The following is a 17,640-nucleotide window of genomic DNA, read 5'->3' on the forward strand; positions in this document are numbered from 1 at the left end:
TGGTTGTCCCTTTCATTGCTTGCATGGCTGCCAACTCCTCCGTGATTTGAAAGTCTGCAGTTATCTCACGTAAGAAGATGAGTAGCTGGGTGGTGTCATGTACATCGCAGCTCTCATCCAAAGCCAGAGAAAAACAGTCAAAGTCGGCTGCTCTGTTCTTTAGCTGAAGCTTCAAGTTTCCAGCGATGTCCTCAACCCGCCTCGTTACAGTGCGTCGGGAGAGTGACACGTTCTCAAATGTGCCCTTTTTCTCCGGGCACATCAGTGCAACAGAGTCCAATAAGCAGTCCTTAATAAACTCTCCATCAGAAAACGCCTTACTTTTTCTGGTGATTTTGTGAGAAATGGCATAACTTGTCCTGACGGCTGCATCTCTGGGGGTGTGAAGTTTGGTAAAAAGTCCCTGTTGGGTTTGCAGTTTTGCTAGCAATGCATCAGACTCCCTTGCGCGCTCTCTTCATCAGACAGATTTCTGTATTTATCCTCATGCTTGGTCGTGTAGTGGCGATTCAAATTATAATCCTTAAACACAGCGACCTGTGTACCACAGATTAAGCACACGGCTTTACCTTTAATTTCTGTAAAGAAATACTTGGCAGTCCATGTCTTGTTGAAAACATGGCATTCGTTATCAACTTTTCTTTTCTTAGTGTGAGCCAACATCTTGAGGGTAACCTGTGTTACGAGCGCGAGGTGTGAATGGCCTGGCTTGTTGCTCTGGGCGGGCTGGCACCCCGCTGTGTGACACGCTAACGGCAGCCAGACAGCTGGTGACCTTCCTGGCTGGGGTCACCCGCGCCAAGTTTGTAAACAATGTGTGAATTTTTCAGTGGTCGAGGAAGTTCGACTAGATTCTAGAAGGGTCTACTCACAGCTTACGCATGCACATACGTCCATACGGAAGTAATACAATTTTTGTTTATGTTGTAATTTATGATTGGCCTCATGCGGGCCAGACAGGGACGTAAAAAGGGCCGGATGTGGCCCGTGGGCCGTAGTTTGGCCAGGTCTGATTTAGACTAATATAAAATTGCAATACCCCTCATTTGGAAATCATGTGTAAACAAAAGGCATCTCCATAAATTAAAACATCATATACTAGTTTTGGCTATAAGGCTATTTGCCCTGATTAAAAATAGCTAAGCAAACTGCTGTGAGATGGCACAGATAACATTATGTAGATCTACATGTTGTGTATTTATAGGTGGCATTGTTAGGTTTATTGTAAGTTTATTGTTTAGACTCTGACATTGGGCTGACACATTCCAAGTTGAGCGCTGCATGCGCTCATGATTGACAGCTCTCGCTTTTTAAAGCAGCACTTACTTCTAAAGCACTGTGAGCTTCACTCTGCTCTTCTGCCATGATCGGAGATCTCAAACACGGAAGAGCGGAAAGGAATCGGAAACGTACGTGAGATTAGACCACATCCGCAAATTTAGGCATCTTAAAATGTTTTTATTAATGCCAAATAAAATATCCAGCACAAATTATATATGATAGACATAAATTAATAATTTATAAATTTTATTTTAAACACGTTTTTAGTTAGCGGGACTGCAGCTTATCACCTCTCCCGCCCGCTCCCGCATTGTGCACTCCCCCTCCCGCCCGCGCCCGCAATGAGCTTTCAAAATTCGTCCCGCGCCACACTGCTTTGCGTCGGGTCCCGTGGGACTCCCGTGGGAGTGCAGGGCTCTACTCAGAGGGACAGATTTGGGGGGGGGGGAATGAGAGAAAACACAAGTTGTTAGGTATTGCCCAATGTCACCTGGGCCCTGTACTACGAAGCCGGTTTTCTGGCTTACCAGGGTAACTTCGAGAGTAACTTGATCACGTGCAGCGTAACTTCCCGATTAACCCATACTACGAAAGTTGGCTATGTTCAAACCGAGGTATGCTGCCATGACAACTTACGCTGCATCTCAAACCTGCTCATCTCAGGTTATGTTCTTGGTTAACCCAAGGTTTCCGATTAACCACACCCTTTTTAAACAACACCTCTCCACCAACATTTCCTCTAGAGACAATGCCAGCGTACCTGGATGACCCGTGCGATATCGGAGCGCAGATTAGAGATGGGATTTATGGCTCTTTGATGGGATCCACATCTTTGTGATCCTTTCTTTGAAAAGAGCCGTTCAAAAGACTGGCTCATTTGGCTCTTTTTAAATATTTATTCAGTTTTAAGAAGACAGCGTCTAAAGAAGCCAGATCCCTCTGCTTAGACAGTGACATCAATATTTCTGGACATACCTTTTATATAAAGCAACCTAGACTTACATTACTGTAACCCCTAAATGCTCATAAATAACCATTAAAAAACAATGAGGGCTTCAATGAATGTCCATGCAGAACGGCTTTTCTGTAAAAAAAAAAAAAAGAACCCACTCAAGAACATAGTTACCAAGAACGCAAGAATATTTTATAGAAAAACACTTGTTTTACAAAAATATTTAAGTCTGAGATACAAAATAGATACAACTACAATAAATATAACACAAGAACTAGTTATCACACAAGAACATTTTAATAGAAAAAAACTTTCTATATTAAAAATATTGAAATTGTAACAAAAATAGATACAACTAAACAGTCAGATAAATAGATAAAGTTATAACAAGAACACAAGATTATTTTAATAGGAAAAAACAAACTATTAATGCAAAAAATATTATTAGAAAAATAGATACAACTAGACAAACAGATAAATAAATAAAATACACAAAAATAGAACAAACAAAATGACGATAGAATAAATTAAATGAACGTCCGTGCAAAGTAGTTTTCCCACAATGTTATCATTAATATCACACAACAACATTATAAACTATATACAAAACAATTTGAATTATTAGGCAAACAGATAAAACTTGAATAAATAAAAGGCAAATGAATGCTTGCTTGCACGCGCACACACACACACACACACACACACACACACACACACACACCATTATGAATGATGTTTTTATATTTCATTTTCACCTGTTGCCAGGTGCGTTTGGCACTGCTGTTGCCTCTGAAATGTTCACAGGACATACACCAACTTAGCCAAAGGGACTGAACAGTCAGTCATCCTAATTCATGTGACTCTGTGCACATATCAGCTTAAGTAGGCTACTCCATTAATTTACCATACCAAATTTTATTCAGGATTTTTTGGACATTAAACAAGCTATATATGACTGGGGCCACGTCGAAGGACCATTTTCTGTGACTTGTGATTGATCATGAAGCTTTCTCTCATCCTATACTTCTGTTCTGGAACATGTAGAGGGGAGAATGTACTTACGCATTTACCCGATCGGCAATTCGTTGCCAACATGCTTGCTGCTCCTTATTGGCAGCCGCTGTGTTAGATTTTGCTCTTAATGTTGTTTTGAACTCCTTGTAGCTTTGCATTATGACAGCGCATTCTTCCTCCGTGAAGTACGGCGACCTTGCCATTGTGAACAATGGTGATTTGCGCTGATAACCTCCCCTTTAACGTGAACGCGCATTAACCCTGATTAGGTTAAACCAGGTTCAACAAATCAACTTCATAACTGGCGTCGTAGTACCGTTTAACCCCAAACAAGATAACCAGGTTTTGTCAACCCCGGTTTAGCGGGGAAACCCTGGGTTACTTCTGGGTAGGTTAACCTCCGTTCGTAGTACAGGGCCCTGAATAAGTAGGAACAGTATACATATTGCACTGAGTACAAACAGGGACTCCGGCAACTAACTATGACAGCATAACTAAAAGGGGAGAGCCAGAAGGTAACACAGGCATGAGGGAGCCCCGGGACATAAAGCAGCCGGCCACTACACCAACAAACTCGAGTGAGCAAGCGAGTGGGGACTGACAGCATCCATACATCCCAGTTTACCAAAACACTCCATGTCTGAGGACCCTCCAGATCTACACCTTTACCTCATAAACCCCATTAACAAAAGGCTTGACTAAACAGATATGTTTTCAGCCTAGACAAACACTGAGACTGTGTCTGATTCCCAAACACGTCTTTGGACTGTGGGGGAAACCGGAAACCGGAGCACCCAGAGGAAACCCACACAGACACGGGGAGAACATGCAAACTCTTCACAGAAAGCCTGCCATTGGCCACTGGGCTCAAACCCAGGACCTTCTTGCTGTGAGGCAACAGTGCTAACCACTACACCACCATGCCATCCCAAAGCAGTTTAGTCTTTCAGAATTTACTTATCTTCAAAATGCATCCACAGAAAAAAGATGTCCCATTATTCAAATTAAAAGTTTGTTCTAGAAACTAATGCTGTAAAAGGCAATTAGGTTTGGTTCCAACAGATGTATTGAGGGTTTATTTTGACCAGTGTGTCACCTTTAAACAGCAGTTAGAGAGGATATTATTAAAGAATAGTACAGTTTCTTCATGAGTCTTAACCCCAGGGCAAATGAAAATGGTCTTAGTTCATGAAAAAAAAGCATGACCCACAGAACTTCACAGCAATCTAAGCAGGCTGCAGGGCATGAAAACTACTGTGTGTTTTTGAGAGTAGGTTTGATGAGTGGAGAGAGTTTGTTCTGTTGGTTGCAGAGTGAGAGGAATAGTCTGAATATTTCATCAGCCTCCTCTCTGAAAATACAGAGGAGTGAAAAAGGGAATCAAATATTGACAGCATTTAGCTGTACTTCGCCTTCCATCTCCTGACCACCTCCATCCCAAAATATCATTCTATCACTCTTTTTGTCATTCCGGTGACATTCCTTCACTCCATCAATCTTTCTCTGTCTGTCTCATGCTCTCTCCCTTCTTGTCTGACTCACATGTCTTCAGCAGGCTTGCTTGTGATGCAGGAAAGGTCTCCCTGGAGGCAGTTGCTAAGCAACTGGCTGCTGTTGGATTATGGGTTAAGTTCGAGGCAAAGAAACTCAACCATGCTAGATGGTGTGTGTGTAAAATGGTGAAACATTAGGCATTGCTTGTATGTGCTGTTTGAGCATCTGTATCAGTATGTATGTTTGTGTTTGGGTGTGTATGATGCTCTAAGGAGAACAAGTCAATGCTTTAACAGGTATTTCCATTGTCATTTGTCATGTACAGTATTAGCTAATTTAAGGAAATTATTTGCCTGCCTAAAGGCTCTGTGCACTTAGCAACAGACCCCCTCCTTCAATCCTTCCCTTTCTGACTGGTTCTGAGATTCAGTATCGATAGTTGGGATAAAATCGCAGAGAGTCATGGAGACGGAGACAGAAAAGTTATATTTAACTTAGATCCTATCTGGTGGGTAGAATAGAAAAGGAAAGGAACAGTGTGCTCTGCCTGAGAGCAAGGGGTATTTTGCTCAGTGCTTGAGGCTCTGGCCCTTCTGGCATCTCAGACTCCCCTTTAGGACTGAATCACAAACACAAATCTAAGAATAAATTTATAAATCAAAATATAACCTAAGGTAAAATCAACAATATTCCCTCCATTCAGGTTCTGTTTAGTGATTTAGTGAATTATTACATCATAATGTGTGGCCATGCTGAATGTCTGTCTGAGTGTGTGCATGAGTGCGTAGTTTGAAGCTAGTAATGTGAATGAATTCTGCTGTCACTCTTTAACTGCCTGCTGTTCTGGGAGCTTCCAAATGGAAAGGGAGGGAGGACGTGAGGGAGAAGAATGGTGAGAGAAAGAGAGCAACAACGAAAAGGGCGGGAGAGAGGAACAAGTGAGGAAGAGAGAAAAGAGGGAGAGAAAGAGAAGAGCTTAGAGCTGTACTGAACGGGAAAGAAGAGACAGACCAAGCAGGAAGTGAAATAGGGGAAAAGATAATTTTGGAAGGATCTAAAGGACTTATATGTTGGGAATGTTAGCCAAAAAAGCCAATAGAATAACTGAAAAAGGAGACTTTTTTTTTTTTTTTGCCGGGGACCGCCATCGCTTTCTTGTTCCACTGTACTTCCCTCGGACCTTGAACCCCTGATGCTTGGATACATCTATCATTTACCTGTGATCCTGAAAGTTTCTGAATCAGTAAAGGAAAACAAATGACAAAGAAGCAGGAAGAAGAGTAAACTTTTTTTTTTTAATCTGCAAACTTGGACATTCATAAAGTATGAAGAATCTAAGGGGGTTTTACCTGTAGCTTGCTGAGGGATGTACTCAGGTTTCCCTGACAAAGCCATAGTCATAAAGATGACGAGGACAACAAGATTCACTTTAAGTGACTTTAAGTGAAAAGATTCATGCAGATAGGCATGTTGAGAGACAACCACATGCATTCCAATGCCTCGTATGACATTATAACACATAAAGAAGATAATATATCAGCATCTCTGTCAAGACCAAACTGACTACTTCGCAAGGTTTGGCTAAATCCTGAGAACAATCCCTTTGTCTGACCTTATGACAGACTACAAGTTTTAGGAACCTGTCCGAAGCCTGCTGTGTAGGAAAGCCTTTCCACTGTCAGCTCAGAACAAAAGAGAAGACCTCTGAGGCATCGTGGAGAAGAAGAAGACGTAAAGAACCAGGGACAGACAGCCAGAGCTGGCTGTGGCAGGAACAAGGGAGCAGGGGGAAAGGGTGAAGGAGAGATGGGACTTCAGGGGCTTTTATGAAAGCCTGAAAGAATGGAAGCAGCTCCGAAATAAAAAGCAGAACAGGGAGTCCCTACAGTCCCCCTGGTACGATGTGTGGTGAGTAAAAATAAAGGGATTTTAAAGAATTCAAATGGAATGATGAAAAAATGAGTGTGTCTGTCTATGCTTGTGTGGATGTTTGTATTCTTTGAAGGTACAGTACTTCTGAAAGATTTCATGTCTTAGGGAAAATATTACACAGAACAGATGATCAGTTGGGATTTTTCAGTTGATCAGGATATAAATTTCCACATTTTTCATTTTGACTAAATGTCATTTTCTAAACTGGGTTTGGAAGGTAAGGTATTTGTCTTGTCTTTCATCCATCATGGCTTTATCCCGATTGGGTTGGCCAAGAAGTTGCCGTGTCAGAGGTCATGCAGTAGGCCCACAAGATCAGGACTGACTTGATGACATGATAAATAATCTGCGAAGTGCATCAAATAATCTTTAAGTCTGGCTTCCTGTCTGACTGTATTCCCATCAACCACTCACTGTGTAATGCTATCATTTCTGTCTTCAAAAATTATTATTCTATCCACATTCACTGGATATGAGCAATTGCATACTCTGATTGGTTACTATGGGCGGCACGGTGGTGTAGTGGTTAGCGCTGTCGCCTCACAGCAAGAAGGTCCTGGGTTCGAGCCCCGGGGCCGGCGAGGGCCTTTCTGTGTGGAGTTTGCATGTTCTCCCCGTGTCCGCATGGGTTTCCTCCGGGTGCTCCGGTTTCCCCCACAGTCCAAAGACATGCAGGTTAGGTTAACTGGTGACTCTAAATTGACCGTAGGTGTGAATGTGAGTGTGAATGGTTGTCTGTGTCTATGTGTCAGCCCTGTGATGACCTGGCGACTTGTCCAGGGTGTACCCCGCCTTTCGCCCGTAGTCAGCTGGGATAGGCTCCAGCTTGCCTGCGACCCTGTAGAAGGATAAAGCGGCTAGAGATAATGAGATGAGATGAGATGATTGGTTACTCTACTACTAGGCTATCAGCTCATATACTGTGAGTAGAGAAAAACAAAATGGTGGAGCGTATTGCTGAACCAACCAAGGACGAAATAAAAACTCCTCAAAAACAAAACCCCTAAAATTATCAAGTATTTGAAAGAAACAGAAATAGCTAAAAGAATATAGCCCCCCCCATCTCCTGTTCTACACTCCAGGCCCAGTCGGTGGCAGTAATGCACCTTTAAGTTGGTTTTCCAACCGCCAAAAAAAACCCTAAAGAAGACCCCCAAAAAATAAAAAAGGCAACAAAATATGGAATAAAAGTATCTGATGGTAAGAATGTATCTTTTTTATTTTTCAAGAATTATTATAGCATTTTTCACAAATTGCTACTGTCATTTCGCCAGTTTGTTTACATTCTAAGTAGAAATGATTTTGTCGGATGTTGTGTATAAATTTCTTATTTATCGAATTTGCAAAAAAAAAAATGCTCTGTTTCTCAAAATCCAATGAATATGGACAGAATTAAACAGTTATTCCACTCAATCTCGTCGTACATGGCTTATAGCCTACTCGGCGCTACATACCTTGTCAGCTATCAGCTCATGGATGACTTGATCTCGTGGAATAACTGTTAAATATTTAACACCTTAAACTCCTGATGTATTGTAATATTAGCTTTGAAATGTAGGCTGATGAAGCAGGGTTTTTTTTTTCTCATGTCTTTATCATAGGAGTCTAGTATAATATTGGCAGGATATTACTGCATGAATATTCCATGTTGTAAATATCAAAATCATTTTAATTTAACAATGTGACCGTACCCATTTCATCAGTATTCAGCAGCTTATAAAATAGCGCTTGGTCCAGCAAATCCTATTTTATTCCATGACCTAGAAGTACAGGGTGAGAAAGCATGAGGCTTAGGTTAAGGTGAAAAAAAAGCTCTGTCTACTGTTGGTGATTGCGCCAAATAACTGGCCAGGCCATGAAAAAAATAAAATATTTCTATTATTTTATATCATGTGCCGACAGTTAATTTTGTGCACAATGTAATGTTGCCACAAGATACTGAACTCAAGGTCAGGAAATCACAATGTGTGTGCTGGATGTATGCTTTTTTATCATCCTCTTGATTACCTCTGCCAACTTTGTTGGAGAAGGTTATGTTTTCACCTCCATTTATTTGTTTGTTTGGTTGCTGTTCCCAATGTAACTTAAAAAAAGTAGTGAATATATTTTGATGAAATTGTGAGGAAAGGTGAGCCATGGGTTGAGGAACAATTGATTAGATTTTGATGCAAATCTGGATATGTATGCAGATTCAGGATTTTTTTTTTTTTTTTGGTGTGTTTTCTGAATTTAACTCAGTCGTGAATGGAGTTTGATGAAACTTTGAGGAAAGATGGGTCATGGAACAATTGATTAAATTTTGATGCAAATCTGGATATGTATGTGGATCCAGGATATTCTAATATGTGGCTTGGTGGAGGTACACGCTCTACTGAGTGCCCTTCTAGTGAGCTATTTTTTTCTATAAAGTTAAATTTATTTTATTTTTGTTAATTCAATGTGTGCTCATCTACAGAAAGCACACCTATTCACATTAAACTGACCAATCATTCATCTGCTACAGTTACAGCTCAAATTAGGAACTATACAAATACAAGTAAGTGCAGTTCATATTTGTATCTATATAAAATAAATCCATGTCTCTGATTGCTTTCTCCTCTATCTCAGGGAGAAAAAATTTTTACTGACTTCCCAAGGACATCACAATTAAGTATTAGCCTCAAATGGCAGTTCATGTTTTGTTGGGTATATTTATATGTCCAAAACATGAATGAAAGGGTTACGTATAGTACTGTGGTTCCAATAAAGAGTCATACAGCTGATCTTGCACAAAGAAACCTGACTTGTTTTGTTGGGCTGATATGATGAGACCTGATGAGACACCAGCAAAGTCACTGAAATAAATTTTCAACAAAATGAATAGGAGATGAACAATTTTAATGTGAACATTTGCTTTTGATATATATATATATATATATATATATATATATATATATATATATATATATATATTAGTCTTAGGCACCCTATTCTTTTTTCCTACGAACTATGTGGTAGATTTCTATTTTATCGAGTCTTTTCTATTTTTCTACATTATCGAGTCAGTACAAAAACATTTTAGATGTCCAAATTAGTTTTATAGCACAAAATAAAATGTTACAGAAAAAAAGCTTGTATCTGAGCAGCATATTACAAAAGAGAGCACTTTTCAGATTAAAAAATAAAACGTAATGAAGGCTACTGGGTTTTGGTGCAAAATTAAGAATCAAGTGTGACAGTCAAAGTGTCCAGAAGAACTGTGGCTGGTTCCGCAAGATGCTCAGTAAAACCTACAGCTCATTTCCTTATAAAACTGCACTCATTGGACCTGAGACTACTATTTTTTTTTTAAGCAAAGGGTCGTCTCACACTAAACATTGACTTTGTTTTATTTATTATAGCTTACTGCTGTTTTGATAGTAATTTTTTTTTATATTAAAACATTTCATACAGCATTTCTTTACATGTGCCTAAGACTTTTGCACAGTATTTTGTGTGTGTGTGCAGGGGCGTCGTAGTGAGGGGGAAAAGGGGGCCCGAGTTACCAGGGCCCCAAGTGGGGGGAGGGTCCTTGAGTAGTCTGTAATTTTATTTTCCTTTAAATATCAATACCATTTAAAGATCACAATATATGTTGCTAACTAATGCAAATGTAATGTTTTGGGTAAATAAATCATTTGATTAATGGATTGAATTGTGTGTCCGAGCCTACATATAGTGTCTGGGGACAGGCCCCCCCACCCTTTGCACGAAATGGTTTAGTCCGCTTTCACCGGGCTTTTTAACTAGGCGCATTTAACGTAGTGTTCATTCTGCTGAAGCAGCGCATGCACATTTTAGGCTATCTGTGCTATGGAAGATGCACAAAAAAAAATCCGGTTTTCATAAATGAAAAGAGAGGCAGGAAAGAGACAAGAAAAGAAATGAGGGAAAGCAACTGCTCACAAACTTCTTTCCCAAGAAAGGTGAGCCCAAATGTGAAAGCAAATAGCCTACATTAAAAGTTGTTAGATAGTTTCAGCATTGTTAACTGCTGAGTTTTTTTTTTTTTTTTTTGGGGGGGAGGGCCCATGGCCACTGCTACCCCTTTTCCACCAAATCAGTTCCAGGGCTGGTTCGGGGCCAGTGCTTAGTTTGGAACCGGGTTTTCTGTTTCCATTGACAAAGAACTGGCTCTGGGCCAGAAAAACGGGTTCCAGGGTAGCACCAACTCTTTGCTGGGCTAGAGGAAAGAACTGCTTACGTCAGCGGGGGGGCGGAGTTGTTAAGACCAACAACAATAGTAAGACCGCGAAAGGGCGCCATTTTTAAATAAGCAACGAGATATCATGGATGCAGTAAAGCAGCAATCATCCATTATTATTGTTGTTGCTGCTGCTTCTTCTTCTTCTCCATGTTGTTGTTGCTTCGATGTTTGCGCCAAGGTTTATGCAAACGCAGCAACGTAACTGACGTATACAGTGACGTAATGACGTGGCTCCCCTTAGCACCCCGAGCTATGGAAAAGCAAACTGGTTCTCAGCTGGTTCGCAAGTTGAACGAGTTGTGAACCAGCCCTGGAACTGATTTGGTGGAAAAGGGGTATGCTTGTGCATAGGGCCCAGAAATTGGTGCTACACCCCTGTGTGTGTGTGTGTGTGTGTGTGTGTGTGTGTGTGTTATTCCGCAAAATTGAGTCGTGCATGAGCTAATAGCCAACGAGGCATGTAGCACCAAGTTAGCTATAAGTCATGTACGGACCGTCTCTCAAGTCTTACGCATTGAGCGTGAGACACACGCATTTCAAGCAGTTCACACGCTCACACGTCACACCTTGTATCTCTCACGCACAGAAATTACTAAGACAACGCCCACCAAGGTGCACCGCTATTTTTTAACTGTGGACGAAGAGCAGGCATCAAGTGGTTTCCCGCAGAGTTCAGAAATAGCTTGCCACACATCAATCAATAAATTGAGAAATGTAGCTACCCAACAGCCAATCAAAAAATAGCATTGTTGTTGTCGCGGTGAACGCCCTTTTTGTCAGCCGGTATGCAAGGGCGTTAATTACTCACCTGTGCGCAATCAAGGAGAACAAAGCGATATGCTGACTTCCTGGTCGGGTGCGAGGACTGAACAGCAAAAAAATAGGCTGCTGCAGCGCAAAATACAAACTCGATCACTTGCCGAGCATTTTGTGAAGCTGTGTAGAAGTTTTACCATTGTCAAGATCTGAACAAACAGCCGGTAAGCTCGCGTTTATTTTTATTTTGTTGTGAATGCGAGGAAATTGTTGCGCTGACGGGGCATTGAGATGCGGGGAAAATGTTTGTGTTTGTAGCGTCTTAAGGTTCAAATATTCACATGGTGCTTTGTGTAATTGTTGGCTGGTAAGGGTTATTGCAACTTGCTTTGTTTGGTCCGGTAAAAGGTGTGGCAACTTGCTTGCACTACGTTCAGACTGCAACCTGAAACGACCCATATCCGATTTGTTGTAAAATCCGATTTTTTTGTTAGGCCGTTCACATTACCAATTATATGAGACTTGTATGCGATCTCCAATATGAACGGAAAACGACCCAAAAGTGTCCCGCATGTGCAAATTGAAACTGTTTTATTTAATCAGGCTAACAGATCAACATCCAGGTCCCTACCAAATCCACCATTAGCTTGATCAATTCTATAAAAGTCTATTTAAATTCTGAAAACTGTACAAATGTTGTTTTCCACCAAAGAGGTGGGATTAGCCAACGCAGAATAGTGACGTTTGTCTCTTGTTGATGACGTGTAGGTCGCATGAATGCGACCTGTCTGGTCAGACTGCAGTCGCATGTGAAAATAACGGATATGCATCGGAATTAGGACCACATATCCAAGTGGCCTGGGTCGCATGTGAAAAAAATCGGATCTGTGTCGTTCAGATTGTCAATAACAAATCAGATACAGGTCGCATATGGGCAAAAAAATCAGATATGGGTCGTTTCAGGGTGCAGTCTGAACGTAGTCTTATTGTGCTGAATCATTGGGTGCCAGTGAAGACATGGTTTAAAAGCATGTATCTTTTTCTACTTGCATACAGTGCATGTTTAAAATGAATTGGAAGTATTTCATTGCTAAAATGTTCATGGTGGATATGGTTTGTAAATATGTAGGTTGGCTTGTTACTTGGTAACTCATTTATTGGGTTTAGTAACTTGCTTAATTCATTATGGCCCTTGTGGTTAAAATGTATTTTAATATTTTGATGCATTTACATTGAAACAATTCATTCAAAATCTGTCTTAAGTTAAAGTAAATTCTATCTATTTTCACATACATGTATTTAATGTTAAGCTTTTGATAATTTTTTGTGTAACTGCTTTTATAAAAAGAAAAAAAAACTGTGCAAATTGGTAAATGGATGGTGTTTGTCTTAAGGTTTTTCACCTGCAAAGGAAAAAAATAAAAGGAAAAAGATGGAACAAAGGTCTGGTTTGAGTGAATTCCAGTTTTAATGTTCAGCATTGGTATTACCCTTCAAGTGTGGGATAAGCACAGCAAAGGAGCAAAACACTTGACAGTTGTATCCGGGTAAAATTTACTTGAACTTTCCGAAGAAGACGATGCGGTGAAGTGCAGACGGACACACATTGGAGGACGCGGGAGTGCCATATTTGATGAGTAGCCTACAGTACAGTAAATCATCTCATCATATGATTTTGTATTTCCTGAACGAAATTAGTACTTGCATCACAAAAATTATGAGAGCTGATGTTGGGGAATATTGTCTCCAGCTAATAATGTTAACTGTCAGTTTGCCCAGAGTCTGTGAGCTTGTCTAGCCACTTCAATCTTGAATCCTTGCTAATTTCAACAGCTATTTTTGACACCTGTTTTTAGTCCTAGTGTTGCACACTTGAATGAAAACTGTGGTTTTTTTTGTTTGTTTTTTTTATCTCTTCTTTTACTGGGTACTTGCCAAACTGCAAAATACACAGATATAATAGTACATTGTTACGCGCTTCTGTTTACACGTTGTCCTTGACGGAACTCTCTTCTCAATCATGGCTGTTAAAATGGCAGGCCTGGAACCACTGGGTTTCAAGTGGGAGCCCCCTACCCCCGTATTGAAGGCCTTTAAATCTGCCACTAACACTTACAACACACAACACCAATCATAACCCCCCTCCTCCTCCATCCCCCTGTGCGCCACCGACACCCCTCACCAGCACCACCCCTGCCCTTCCCGACAAATCTCACTCTGAACTGACTTCAAAACTTGAGAGCCCTGGGTGAGATTGAGTGGCATAACTGTTTTATTCTTTCCACATTCACTAGATTTTGAGAAATGGAGCATTTTTATTTTTGCAAATTCAATAAATAAAAACTTTATACAAAATGTCCGACAATCATTTCCGTGTAGAATATAAACAAACCGGTGAAATGACAGTCGCAATTTGTGAAAAAATGCTATAATAATAATCCTTGAAAAATAGAAGAGATACGTTCTTGCCATTAAATACTTTTATTCCATATTTTGTTGCTTTTTTGTATTTTGGGGGGTTTTCTTCCTCTTTTTTATGTTTTTTTGGCTGTTGGCAAACCAAGTTTTTGAGTAGAGTTATTTTATTTTATTTTTTTAAATTTCGTCCTTGGTTGGTTCAGCAACACACACTGCCATTTTGTTTTTCTCTACTCACAGTATATGAGCTGATAGCCTAGTAGTAGGGTAGCCAATCAGAGTACACGATTGATCATCCAGTGAATGTGGATTTTATATAACCTCGATAGCGATTTTATTTATTTTTTAATTACAGCTTTCATATATTTAACTTTTTATTGATATTGTTCCTGAGGGAAATCTTATAATTGTAATCCTTCTAATTCTGGTTGTTATAATTAAAATAGAACTCAAGTTTCAAAGGAGATTATGTACTGAGTTACCAGATTATTAGTTACAACAGAACCCCATCCAATGAAGGATGTCTGCATTTTACTCATGTTTCCTTTAGAGATGCCAGCATTTAATCGCTTTCATTTCAGGGTTCAGAGACTTTAGGACCTGGTCTATTGATTTACAGAGCCCTGATCAATTTTGACCCCAAAATACATTAGTGTGCACCTTAATTTGCTGCCTTAAAAAAAAAAGTTCACTCTGTTGTCAGGGATTTCCTGTACTTAATACAGTCAATGTAACTGACATGTGCATTAATGAGACTGAGGACCTAATCTATGGTCAATATTTCTCTGTCCAATACTATCAGATGTCTGTGTTCAAGTATTAATGCTCTTCAAATGGTCACTTGAGAGCAAGAATTGGATCTGTTGAAGTGTTTCAGCATGTTAAAGAATGGCATCAGGGTTTCAACCTTGAAATCAGTGAGGAAGATTCTTTGCAGCTTGTACGAAAGCTTTTCAGTTTTGTAGATATTTTACTTTCAGGGGCTGAGCCGGGGGGTCATATGTGGTATTGAAGGCATACGGTAACATTAAATGAAAGGCTTATGATGTTTCACATAGCATGAAAAGACAGCATGTCTTGCTGTAGTATAATATTGTCCAAAAAATAACCCTACTGCTATTAAGAATGGATTTTTTCCCATAATGTGATTTTTCCTGGAAATAGCTTTATGAGAGCCTAAAAGAGTGGAAAAATATAATGGAATATCCATCCATTGTCTGTAGTCATTTATCCTGTTCTACAGGGTCGCAGGCAAGTTGGCACCTATCCCAGCTGACTATGGGCGAGAGCTGGGGAACACCCTGGACAATGTCGCCAGGTTATTGCAGGGCTGACACATGGAGACAACCATTCACACTCACACCTATGGTCAATTTAGAGCCACTAATTGACCTAACCTGCATGTCTTTGGGCTGCTGGGGAAACCGGAACACCTGGAGGAAACCCACGCAGACATGGGGAGAACATGCAAACTCCATGCAGAAAGGCCCTCACCGGCTGCTGGGCTCAAACCCAGGACCTTCTTCCTGTGAGGCGACAGTGCTAACCATTACACCACCGTGCCACCCCAGCCTGGACCCAACTGTTGTATATTTCTTTAATCAAATGTCACAATTTTCACTTAATAGGTTACAAATGTAGAGATGCCTCCAAGCCCAGAGGAGTCGGCAGCACTTCTAGACACAGTTAACATAAGGCTTCCTTTTTGCACAGTAAAGTTTTAACTGGAATTTGTGGATGTAACTCTGTACTTTAGCGCTTTACAAAGGTTTGCCAAAGTAATCCCGAGCCCATGTGGTTATATCAGCTATAGATGAATGACAGTTGTTGATGCAGTGCCATCTGAGGGATCAGAGATCATGGGTGTTCAGCTTAGACTTGTGCCCTTGACCTTGATGCACCAAAATTACTCCAGATTCCTTGAATCGTTTAATGATCTTATGCACTGTAGAGGGTGAAATATCCAAATCCATTCATACATTTCTTCAAAGAACATTATTTCTAAACATTTCAATAATTTTCTCACACATTTGTTGACAAACTGGAGATCCTCAGTGCATTTTTGCTCCTCAAAGATTAGGCCTTTCCTGGATACTGATTTTGTACCAAACCATGGTTACAATCACATGTTCACATCACCTGTTTCAAATTACCTCATTACTAGCTCTAAATTGCCTCGTCCCAACTGTTTTAGAATGTGTTGCAGGTTTCTAATGCAGGAATGGCTGTATATTCACAAATGAAAACAAGTTGACCAGACAAAACATGAAATATCTTGGGCTCATACTGTCTATAATGAAATACAAGTCATCAAAGTAAATTTCAAAATCACTGTTTCCTTTTTTTATTTGCATTTTCCATACCGTTCCAACTTTTTCTTTCTTTCTCCCCCCTCAGACATATACAACCCCAAACCAGAAAAAGAAATAAAAAAAATAGTGTTCAACCAAATGTTGTTGGGTTTTTTCCTTCTGTCTGTAATGCAGGTTCCCAAAAAAAAGTGTGTGTGTGTGTGTGGGGGGGGGGGGGGTGTTATATACTCTGAACCCTGAACTGATCAGGAAACACTATTGTGTTGTATAGGGTTCTACATAGAACTCTTAAAGGTTCCCAGAGAGACACATAAAGAACCCTTAAGTAGGGTTCTACATTTTCTAAGACTGTAGGAGCCAGAGAAACACAGTTGTAAAAACCATCTGCCTAACGACGATATTTTATCTTGCTAGAGCTCATGCTGTGAATGTCATGTTGTGATCATGTTTTTAAATATGTCCCATAGCAAAACAGCCATAAGCCTAATAGATTCAGTTTGTAAATGGTCTAAAGACCAGCTTTCAAATCCAAACGCATGCATCATCAGTGACAATGTATAAATCGCAGAGGATAAAGTTTAGGTTGAATATTAATATAAATCTGGGAAATTTAGCTAAAAGAAGAGCCAATGATCATTCAGAGACTGATGTAAGCTAGATGATGCTGATCAGAGTGATTACAAATTCCCTATTATAAGCGTGTAATTCTTTGTGTCACTGATGTTTATACATAAATATTTTAAGTACAAATATAGAAGTATTTGCTTAATAGATTTCATGGCCATATTTATAATTTTAAATGTATTTTTATTTATTACATATTGCATAAAATTAAAACCAAATTATCACACAGAACTCCATGAGCTTTCCCAGGTCATGACGCAGAGTAATAATTTTGATGCAAAAAGTAGACATCTTGTCTAAAACCAAAGTTTCCTGTTCATTTCAAAAGTAGGCAGATTTGGCACAGCTCTCTGGAGTTGCCAGTTTATTAAGTATACCTGTATTGTATTATTATATCTTTTAATATAATGAAATATAATAAAATATAATGGTCAAATCCAAACAAAAGTATAGTTTTCCCAATTTGTGTATATGAAATTCTATGTTGAATCAGGATGGGTCAAGAGTTTTTGAAAATAAGATCTACTGTAGTTGCCATTGTATATTTCTAGTGTGTGTGTGAGAGAGAGAGAGAGTGAGAGAGAGATTAGCAAGACAGGAAGTGCATGTCTGCAATATGTGGCCTAGATTAG

The 17,640-nt window shown here is 39.8% G+C and overlaps 1 protein-coding gene across 1 annotated transcript in view; it reads right to left on the reverse strand.

The window, feature by feature from the left end:
* Positions 1 to 423: 423 nt before the first annotated feature.
* Positions 424 to 17,640, reverse strand: part of LOC132887646 (general transcription factor II-I repeat domain-containing protein 2A-like) — an 82,105-nt gene continuing 64,888 nt past the window's right edge. Inside the window, exon 5 of the mRNA XM_060923110.1 lies at positions 424 to 537. Within this exon, the coding sequence (XP_060779093.1) occupies positions 424 to 537 (114 nt within the window). The remainder of the gene's footprint in view (positions 538 to 17,640) is intronic.

Source organism: Neoarius graeffei, chromosome 6 (assembly GCF_027579695.1).
Source record: "Neoarius graeffei isolate fNeoGra1 chromosome 6, fNeoGra1.pri, whole genome shotgun sequence".
Taxonomy (NCBI): Eukaryota; Metazoa; Chordata; class Actinopteri; order Siluriformes; family Ariidae; genus Neoarius; species Neoarius graeffei.